Genomic DNA, 11,314 nt, shown 5'->3' with positions numbered 1-11,314 from the left:
GCCCTTCATACCCGGTGCTCTGTGCCCCTCATGTGACGTGGACGTGATGCTGTGATCTGCAGCTGGGGAGAGAACAGGGTGTTGCTGTGGGCTGAAAGATGGGGTGCTGCTATGGCCTGTACACTGCAGGACTCCAGGAGTTGCAGCTAGTTCAATCTTTTTTTTTTTTTTTTTTTTCCTCCAGGTGGAAAGTGGGTGGGTTCAGTTTCCACTAGAGGGTACTTGGAGCTGGAGGATTTTGCTGGAAAAGATGAGCCCTTCAACAACAGGATGGAGAGGTGATGGCTGAGCACAGTCATTATAGTGGGAACTAACTGAATCTCAGAAAGAGACAGACGGAGATTTACATTCCAGAAACAATGACCTGACAGTGACTAATAGAGAAGATGATTGGTGGATGAGGGAACTGGGTTCAGAGGTGGGAGGAGAACAGCAGGGTTATTCTTCAAGGAAATTAAGTCAGCTACCTACTCCTGCCCAGAGCAGACACCGACTCAGTCATATACATAGCATTGTCTCCTCCCCATCTCGCTCTGGCATAGGCATGCACTCACATGTAAGCCTTGTAGTTGCTGCCAATTTTCTGGATTCGGATGTCATATTTGGAGTCAATGAATGGCTCGATGGTGGCATAGGTTTTTGCCATGGCTACTATGCTGGCCATGTCCCGGAAGTCGTGCTGGTTCTCAACTTTGACCTTGATTATCAAAATCCAGTGAAAAAGAGACAAGAGCAAAAAGAACATGAATACTTTGTAAGCAGAAGTAATCTCTGCATCTGAATAGCACAATGAATATTATGAATAGCACAGTTAAACCCCACACAGACACAGCTAAGGACAGAGCAAGGCTTCTGTGATTCAAAGAGAGAAGCTTCCCAGAGCAAACCAACCCAGACCAAATCCATCCCATTCTCCTTCCTCATGCACTAGCCCTGGTAATTCTGTCACCAGAGAGGCAGCTAGACCTTAGCCCAAGTGGCTCTTGGTAATGCTCTTTGCTTTTAGGATGCTTCAGAAAAATATTCAATCTCTTAAGAGGTTAATTCAATTACTTCATTCAAACTTTGCAACTGCTGCTTCCCATGTTGGGATGCATGAAAACAGTACTTTGGGTGGTCAGGAAATACAAACCAATTCCAGGAAATCAACATGAGAGCTGGTTGATTGTCACCTCTAGCCTTCAGTTCCCTGGCATTTCACATTAACCCACTCCAGACTTTCTTTGAGGAGTTGTGTAGGTCTCTTGACTGGACATAAACTCTGAAGGAAAAGGATGTCTCTGGGGGAGTTTTTGACTCTTGAGAAGATCTGTGTGAGTGTGAGGCAATGGGCATGTGGGTAGGACAGCTGGTTGGGTGTTAGACTTGAGTCTCACTTGGACATAAATGAGAAGTTGAGACCTATGAGCTACACTTTTTCTGAGAAGATGGCTTTTCACAGATCTGTATTCAGTTATGGGAAATGCTCGGTATCTTAAGTAAAAAAAAGGTGAAATGAGGAATGACCAAAACAGTAGAAGTTCTAATGATATACTCAAACCCCTACAAAAGCTCATTGATTTGGGAAAGCAAAACCAAACAAGCAGGTAACAAGAACATAATGGACTTCTCCTCAGTCATGTCTTTAACCATGGCCTTTAGTGTATTGGCAAACACTTGTTTGGTGCATCACGGAAACCTGTATGCGTCTTGTTCCTTATGGCTGGACATTTGCAGGAAGGGTGGATTAGTTTGTGGAAAAAAGACCATGACTGTATGAAAAGGATGAGCAAGTGAGTGACTTTCTTTATGTTATTACACTCACTTTGTCTTTTGGAGATGCTTTGAGACCACAGCTGGGGATTGCAACCCTGCTTTGCTAAGTGTGCACTAACGGGTGACAATCCATGGGTCTCTTCTCCAGAAGAGCTTTCCATCTGTGTCACTGTGTATTAAAGGAGGGTGATGCCAGACTCCGTGGAGCCAGCTGAAGGAAGCACATGCAATGGTATTTGGTGTTTCTTCGCAAAGAACAAACAAGTGGTTTTATGTATCTGCTTTCAAGCATGGAAGGGTGGGAGCCATCTTCACCTGGGAACAGAGAACAAGCTTGTTGCTAACCTGTTTTACTCTGTTTAGATTGTTTTGTGTAAGTGCCAGCTTACACATAGAGCACATACAAAGATTTGGCCACATCCTGTTGCAGAAAAGCTTTCAAAAACGGAACAGCGGTGGGGAAGGTGAAAAGTGCAACCAGTTTGACCCATGACCATTTCTAGATGCCTGAATAGGAAAAAGAACTCATCTTTGCTTCTCCTGTTACTGACGAGCAAATACCCCTAGTCCTTCTCACTTTTGCTGTGGTGAGGGCTGTGCTCTCACCATCCAGGAACTGCTGAGGAAAGGAGCAGAGAGTGATGACAGTCATCTGTGGGAAGGGAGGGTATAAAAAAAAAAAAAAAGGAAATAACAAATATAAAGGAGATATGTAAAGGCAACCATTATATGGCATCCAGGAGGAGCAGCCTTTCTCTAGGCTCTGTTGTTTCCCTCTCTGTCTGAGTGGGGATGTGCAGAGCAGGGTGAGGTGGTAGGAATGCCCTGGAGGCAGCGGGGAGAATGGGAGAGGGAACCCAGAGCCTGGACTTTCAAAATACCAGAGAAAACAATGCAGGCTGTGTTGGAGCTGGGTATTTTTGTTGCACTGATAAGAGCTGCCCTGGGCTGAATGACATCAAGCAAGAGAGTCCCACCCAGATGAGATGATCACAGGAGGGACTGCAAGGGCAGGCGACACTGAGCGGTGTTACAGTACTCCCGGACCCTTTTGGGAGTGAGAAAATACAAAAGCCATTATATAATGACCTACTTGGAACAAGGACGTTTGTGGGATTTGAAACAAAGTGCTGTGCTTGTGCAACAGATGTCTTTGGGCCCAAACTGAAATGTTTGCATTCTCAGCCCAGGAACACTTGACCCAGAGCAGAGGAAAGGATGCAACTCCCCCCTCCAGACTGGAATTAGACCATATTATATTGCTAGAAAGGAGCTCATCTTGTTAAATGTGATGTTTCCTCAAAAAATACAGCATGTCTGGAAAGGAAAGGTCCATTTCTTCCTCCTCCTCCACCACCCCCTCCCTAGAGGGAGAGAAGGAAAGCAATTGAAAATGTTCTCTCTGATGGGCCTGAGGACTTTTGGCTGGGGGGACTCACCAAGGACACAAAGTAAGAAATGAAAAATAAAGATGACTCCCACAGTACTACACCACTGCACAGTCTTCAGGAAACAGCTCTGGCATCTTCCCTGGCCTGTGCCAGAGTACTTCCCATGGACTTTTCAGAAAAAGCAACTCACAGAAGTCCCCTTGTAGGGGATCACAGCCTTATTTCCCACCAGGCATCAAAATAATCACCACACCAAAGTTGAAATCTGAGCCACCATTTGTTAATTGTTAGAGCCAGCCAAATTTGACAAAACAACAGCCGTATTCTGGGTTAATGCTGGTTTGTCCCAGGGTACGGTTATTACTTCATAAACAGGAAGCACTCAAGTTACAGTCAAATTAGATTTATTTTCCTGCCTTATCTATTGAGTCCCCCATTTTATTAGCTTTCTACTTTTAAATTTTGTATAATTCATTTCATCCTGCCTTGTAACCCTTTTAGATGTCAATAAGATATCCATTTTCCTAACAGAAGAAAAAATCCCAGACATAACCAAAGACAGGGTGGCTGTAGTGTGACACCAGACGGCATTATTTAAGAAGGTGCTATTAAAAATCAATCTAGTGCAAAGTTACCAATTTACCTAACGAGACAAATCTGTTTTCTAAAATGGCAGGTTGGCAATACATGAAACTGATAAAAGAAGTTGAAAAGAAACCGACAGGAAGCCATTTTCCCCCTCTCTGTCTTTTATTTTGCAACCTTCTTATGATAAATGCTATATCCCATTAACTGCATAGGGGAGTGCAAACAATGAATACAAACACAGCCCCTGCCCTGGCAGCCTGTTTGCTTAGCTGTGCTGGCTGTTTGAGCAGCAATAGACTCATTCTGAAGCCATAAGTTGCTGTTTGCTGTAGCATTTTAGTGACCTGTTAAGAAGGGTTTGGGCCAGTGTGTTGACAAATGCCTTTTCTGAGTAAGAAAGCTCCTCCTTCCCTCCTGGCTCTCTTCCCTAACCCCAGCACCAGAGATGCCCTAGCATGCTCCCTGTTGGAAAGGGGTGTCTGGTTGGTTTGCTGGAGACATGCTCACACAGATGTGAACATCTCTTTGCCCTGTGGTGGCATCTCAGAGCCTGATGCCACCACATGACCTGCACCTGGTACCTGTTGCCATCCTCAGCCTGCCCAAGAAGCACTGATCTTTCTGCCTTTGGCTGGAGGGCAGTCCAAGGGGCAGGTCACGAAGAAACATTCTGCTCCATCCCTGTTGCAGACCTTGTTTTGAGATCTTTCTTGCAAGGCATGATTTTGGATTGTTTCTGGCAGTGTTAAAACCCCACTGTGGCAATTTCCTGGGCAGTCTGAGCAACACCTCAGATCTGTGTGAGCACAGGTTCCTTTAGTGAAGGATCTGTCTGGGTAGAAACTTCTGCTTCCTCTCTCTCACAGTTCCCTAATCTGCTGCCTCTTCTACATCCCAGAAGTTCCTGGACACCAGGGTCCCAGGGCTACAGCAGTCCTCCCTTATCCTTAGTCTAAGCACTGCAAGGTCTTGCTTTCCAGTCCCCTTCTGCTTTCATTATGTGTCCACATGAAAAAATAATTGGTTAGCCAAAGTGCCATAATTATCTTAGTCTGCTAGGACTGCCCTAGCCTTGCCTTTCTTGAGCATCATCCAGTGTGAACTCTGCTTTTGAGGTTAACTCTGCCCTACAGGCTAAACACATCACTTTGGAGATAACTTGCAGAAGCACTTTCTGTGTCCAAAATGAGGTTAGAGCCAGGTTCAGCTGGAAGGTGAGTGTCCAAGTCTGAACCAGGGCTGGACTTGGCAATGTGGTGTTTAACTGAGTCTTGGTAGGCTTGTGAAAATTCATGGTCTGAGTATTTTCCTCCAGAGGAACTGGTGCAGCCACACAAAGCTTGTGATTTTTCATCCATCTCAACCTGCTCTCAGCCTTTCTGTAGGGACCCTACCATCTTTGGATAGTGGGTCTTCAGGAACAGTTCTGTGCAGATGGTTTCCTGAATCTCTCCTTTCCTCTACCCCAGATTATGCCCTTCTTCTCAGAAAATACCCAGTCCAACTGACACACAATCAGTTTAGGCCTAATTTTGACTCACCCCAAAATAGTGAAGTCACAGCGGTCTGCATTTCCTTATTATCCTCACACTCAAGTTCCCCATCTGCTGCATTTAATGCTTTGAACCTTCCTAATACAGAGCTCAGGTCTTGCCTGTTGTGGCCCTTGGTGCCTTGGGTCAGTCACTGTTTCCTGTGTTCACCAAAAGCTTTCAGACTGATGTGCAAGAAATGGGGATGTTTTTGCTATTTTCAAGATATTTGGAACATCCTCACTCATGAGTCAGTGGGAACACAGTGATTGGGCTGCTCTGTTGTGAATGAATGTTACATGTCAAGTCATTATTTGTCTTCTCTAAAAGAAAATATTTGTTCCTTGACAAACTGAGGCAGCCCTTTCCCTTCCTTTCCCCTTTAGCACACTGGATTTTCAAAGCTCTCACTTTTGGAACATTCTATTTCCAGTCCCGAGAGAGACAAGGTGACGAGCTGTCCTTCCTGATAAAAACCTTGCAGTATTTTTACATTACAGAGTGGCTCTGTTTAGTTTGTGCTATATTTATACCAGGAAAAAAAAAAGAAGCAGAGAAGTCTTTCCCATCCAGTAAGAGAGAAAATAACTCTGACCATATTATTATGAACAACAAGTTTTTCTTCTGCAATGTCATAAATTCATCCAAGCCAGGATTTGTACTGGGAATGTGTTTTCATAATTATGGGGCAGGAAGGGACAGGAGTGACTCTTAAACTGACCTAATTAGAGAGGTCTAAAAATAAAGTAGGAGCAGCAAAATATACATATATATAAAATTGATATAAATATATGTAAAGTCACATGAACAGATACTGGTTTTCCTCTCCTTGTAGATCTGGCAGTTGTTTCCTTCTCATGATCTGATCAGAAAGAGGTGAAGAGGCTCTTTGAGTGAATTTGCAGTACTGGGCTCTGTTCCTAGGGCACTTTAGGGTCATGTTAACACACAAATGGCAAATACTAACACACTCAGAGCTTTATTCTTTTCCATGGGCTCTGGCATAATGAGATCCGGAGTCAGGAAGAAGTGTTATTCCTTTCTCACTGCAGTGCTGTCCCTATTCAACAGAGACCCCCAATCACTTCTGGGGTAGGTAGGCTCAAACTGCACAATGCTTAAAAATGCCTTGACCTCTAAGGAGCTGCTGGTTACCCAGCAGTTCTGTTCTGCACATGGGAAGACATCTCTCAGTGTCCATCCATGGTTTCCCTGGAGGATTCCTTGAGCTCTTTTGATCCTGGGAGTCTGGACAACTTAAGTACAACATGAGAAAGGTCCTCCTCTGCTGATTCCATTGTAAACAGTTGTCTAAGCAGTATTTCTACAAATATTTTATTTGTATCAATACTGCACAGGGCCAGCAGCACAGAGAGCACTTGTTATGATCTTCCAGTGCCACAGAAATATGAACTGACTCCAAATTTTGGAAGGGGCATAACGATGATCATGGGAGGGGCTGAGGGGCATGTGTTCTGTTTTTAGATTAGAAGATTGTCTGTTCCTGGGTGAAAGCTATTACTGGTGTCTCTGTTCAAGTCAATAGAGAAGCTGTTGTTTCTGCATGTCTCAATGGAAACTTCAAAAGATGCCTGTTACTGCAAATTTGTTTTCTCCATCTCCATGTGCACCTCACACGCACATATCACTTGGCAAGAGCATTTCTTTCACAAATGGTATACTGCCACCCCTTTTGGTTCTGATCCTGAATAATAACTGCTCCTCTCCCAAGCTAAAGACAGTTGTGGCGACCCACCCCTAATGGGAAGGCAGTCAATAGTGCTTATTTTGTACAAGTCCTACTGTGGTTATTTTTCATTTTAGCTTTGAGGATTCTTTGTTCAGCCTTCTGATTAAAAAATGTGGTGAGTGAATTTTGTGAAAATTATGTCAAAACAAACAATAAGTGAAAATGAAAGTCTATTATAATTATGCTCCTTCTAGCAATTGTTGCAAAATAATAAACATTCAGCACTGACACTGCCAAGAATGTTATGAACATGAATTAGCAATAGGTATCAGGTAATCATTATAATTTCTCTGGTCTGTAACACAGATAAACTGAAGAAAAATGTGAAATGACACAAATCTCCCTGAAAGCAGATGGTGGAACTCTTTGGGGAAGAGGCATTTTCTGCATCCAGAATTCTTCTGGCTCCTGGCCACTGCCTCAGACAAATAAAGAATAACAGTGCCTGGACTTCCCATCTTTGCTCATTCTTCTACGTGTTGGTGGCTCCCATTACACGTGATTTTATCTTTAACAACAAAAATAATAAGTATACTTCCTTGACAATTTCTGTTGTAATAACACTGTAACCTGAATGCTCACATCCTTTGAAGCATCAATTACAGGTACAAATACATGGCTCGCTATCTTGGCATCATTGCAGTAAGTACTATTTTAATACTCACATGTGTACTTTGGCTAATACATTGGTTATTCTATCTTTTGTTTCTCCAATCACTGGTTTAATATAAAACATGACCTGATGCAGGTGCTTTATTAACATTTACTTTTTTGCACACATCAAACCAAAACCAAACCTATCTCCTTTCATATTATGTGTATTTTATAGCTAAAGACCTGCTATTTCCTGCTATCATCTCTACTTCTGAAAAAGAGTGCAAGGAAATAATTTAGCTCTCTCTAATCTCACTGGTTATTGCTTTTACATTATGATGGTTAAAAACACCACAATGTCTCCTGGGAACTTCCCTCTTCTGGATTACTTTATTGAAGGTTTGATTTTTTTAATCTGTAGGTGTTACTTTTCTAGTATACCCATAATTGCACTTCTCTGTGTTTCTTCTGATATTTTCTGTGGTTTCTTTTGTCAGTCCTGCTTGGGCTTAAACCTTACTGTTTCAAAAAAATCATGAAACAAATTCTTGTTGCTTGTGTTTTAAACCAACTGATCTATTCTTTATTTTATCTTTCTCTCTTTTTTGCTTTGTGCAATGAAATGCAGTGAGACTAAAGAGAGAAAATTTAATCAGTCTCAACTTTCCTTCAGGCTGCTTGTGGCTGGAGAAGGGCCCAAACTAAAATCATAAGGTCAACAACCTTTGCTGTCTGTACCTTCCCCATCTACTGAACACAGCAGTGTTGAAGCTCTGTGCCCACATGCACATCCAGACTTTGCTAGTGGTCACTAATTTCATAATGGACTAAAGTAAACTTGGCTTCAGACCAATTCTTTCTTCTAAGATGCTGGCTATTAGCCTATCTTATCTGGAATGACTTCCTACATACCCTCCTTGTACCTCTGAGTACAATTGTGCCAGGAGTCTGAATAGAAACTCTCTTCCTCTTTAACTTGTGACAGCAAAAATCAACATAATTAAAGAATAAAAAGGGAGGGAAAGTATGAGGTGGAAGAAGATCTGGTGTGTGGTGCAGAAGACAATAGCTAAATGTTCTGCTGAGAGTTTTGTCTGGAAATGCTATTAAGATTGGACTCTGATTCTCTCTGATTCTGCCCTCATTTCTGCAGCCACTAAGGATCCTTGGTGCATGAGACACATGAAGCCCTGCATTACAGGTGAAATGCAGAGCAGTCAGAGACAGGCAGGCTTGCAGGGTCTCAGGGGAAAGGTTTTCCTCCTGGTTTGTCCTGGTTGGTTTTTGCTAATTAAACCCTTCCTAAGAACAAGTTAGTGGCTCCCAACAAGCACCTCTAGGCTGTCTGCACACACTCTAATTCAATGACACCTCTGCCTGCTTAACATAGACAGCACCAATATATTAACCAACATTTCCTGCATATTTACATGTTTGTTCCTTGATGCTGAAAGCCAACTCCACCACGGGCACAGGGATCTGTGCCCACTTCCTCCCCAGCAGCTACCGTCCAGACAGGGGGACATTGCAACCAGAGCAAGAAAAGTTATTAGATCCTCCATGTGCAATCCAGCAAGCCAGAAAGGGCTTCTGTTTCCAGAGTACAAGCAAACAAACTGAACCAAGTTTAAATTTGGTGTAACTATATATATTTTTCAGGCAAAATGTGAGGCCAGGAGAAGGTCTGTCTGCTCTAGGGAGGCACCGTGACAGGCGTGTCAGTTACGAAGTTCATGTGCCACTCATTTGGGTTCAGAGATGATACCTCAGTTTTGTACTTCTGAACAAACCAAGTTTTAGACAGATAGGAGATGTCTTTTGAAAAGATATATACAAGAAAGAGGAGACTCAAGTGCAGCGGGAATGTGCTGGTGATGCCTCACTGAAAGGGGAGCCCAGTCACCCCAAGAAACAGGGGCTGCTAATTCACTGGGGGAATAAAGATCCCAGAGAGCCTGGGAAAAACAAACAGGTCCTTCTGGGTAGTGAACTGTTTTTCAGGATTCCTTGGCAGGCAACCAGCCATTCTGCTTTGTAAGGTCTTGTTCTTCCTTGCAAGGAGGAAAAAAATAACTGAAGGGCTCCCACTTTTTGAATAAGGTCATCATAATGCACTCAAGAAGCCCAGCGCCACAGCTCCTCATTGTGAGTGCTATGGGGTGTAGCTGCACTTTACAGGTGCTTGAATAAACAACACTACCACTTTCAGGAGAAGAGAAAATGTATAAAAGACAAGCCTAATGACTTCAGCCCAGCCAGCTTTTCCCCCACACTTCACCAACCCCCCTTCCCGCATCCCAGACAGCCTCCAACCCAATCCCACTGCCTGTCTCCAAGTGCGTGACAGCGGAAAAAGGCCTTTTCTCCCACAGGAACAGCCAGTGCGACCCAGATAGGTTGTGGGGAGGTTTAACCCCTTGGCTGGCTGGTCACATGCCATGTGTAATCACAGGCATGCTGAGCCACATATGTATCTGCTTCCAGGTATATATATATATTTTTTTCTTTTACTTACCTTCCCCATTCCAGCATGAGCATGTCCCAGCTTGACCACTACAGGAAAATTTGGAGTTGTGAGCTGAAAGACAAAAGGACCCTTTCATTAGGCTTTTTTGTTTTATTTTTTTTCCCCAGCCACTGTATTTGGAATAATTTTCTTTTATTTAGTAGCTTTTACCCCCTTTTACCCCTTTCCTGGATGCTGTAAACTAGATAATAAGAAGGCCAAATAAAGTTTGCCTACATAGTAGGGTAGTGAGCAAATAGCACTTTACTGGATCCCATATGACTGAAAATGGAGGCCTGGCAGAATTCCTCAGATCTGACCCGCTTCTGCTGTGTGATAGCAGTTTTCCCACTCTGTACATAAGGATTTGTGTACACCCATATGCATGTAAAACACTGTTGCACTTGCAAGCTTAAGTGAACACTTTCAGATGCTGAAAACACCTGAATGGTGAGAAAGACAAGGATTGTTTGATCTTCTCCACATGGACTGCTTTGGCCTTAATAGGGAGTGCACTCCTCCTATCCACAGGCAGGGTGGGGGGACAAGGAGAGAAGAAAGTGGGGCTAACACTTAGGCACAACTCAAGGAGTCCATCTATTCATAAAGTCTGTTCTTCTCTACTTTCAGGGGTGGGTATAGTGAATAAAAGAAAACAAAGAAGGATTGGGATCAGCAATAAAAATAGAAAAAGTCATATGTTCTCCCTGGCTTGTGTGGTGCTTCCATTGGGAAGGGTCCTGCCACCCAAGGCATACAAGGTCATCTAAGAGCACATGTGGGATTGATTTTACTTGAAGAATTGCAAGTAAAATCTGCCTCTTCTTCTCCAGTTTCATGCTCATGCAAGGATTCACTTGGAGTGGTTGGCTCAGAGCTGGGTGGCTGTAGGAAGTGCACATGACAGGAATAAGTAGGATATATGCACCACATTTCCCCTATGTACTGGTTGGTCCAATTCTACACCTCTGCTTGGCATCCCTGTTCCCTTCATCTTGTCTTGTGCTCATGATTCTTGTGATCTAAATGCTATTTGTTCAGTATATAGCTGGTTATTTTTTATTGCATATTTAATTTCCTTTAAAGACACTTTTATCTTTGCTTAAGTGCCTGAAGCAATGAGCTCTATTCATTAAGCAGTTAACCTGGAGATCTGGCAAAGGGAGGCAGCTGAATTTTGATGGATAAATGGGTCTCC

The 11,314-nt window shown here is 43.2% G+C and overlaps 1 protein-coding gene across 7 annotated transcripts in view; it reads right to left on the bottom strand.

The window, feature by feature from the left end:
* The window catches only part of SYN3 (synapsin III), a 200,937-nt gene that overhangs the window by 28,400 nt on the left and 161,223 nt on the right, over nt 1–11,314 (bottom strand). For all 7 annotated transcript variants that reach the window (XM_064420396.1, XM_064420399.1, XM_064420393.1 and 4 more), the window contains 2 exons: nt 10,126–10,188; nt 555–697 (listed from right to left, as the gene is read on the bottom strand). In XM_064420396.1, coding sequence (XP_064276466.1) covers nt 555–697; nt 10,126–10,188 — 206 coding nt within the window. The remainder of the gene's footprint in view (nt 1–554; nt 698–10,125; nt 10,189–11,314) is intronic.

Source organism: Passer domesticus, chromosome 5 (genome assembly GCF_036417665.1).
Source record: "Passer domesticus isolate bPasDom1 chromosome 5, bPasDom1.hap1, whole genome shotgun sequence".
NCBI lineage: Eukaryota > Metazoa > Chordata > Aves > Passeriformes > Passeridae > Passer > Passer domesticus.
The sequence above is the reverse complement of the archived record's forward strand: the minus strand, read 5'-3'. Positions and strand labels throughout refer to the sequence as shown.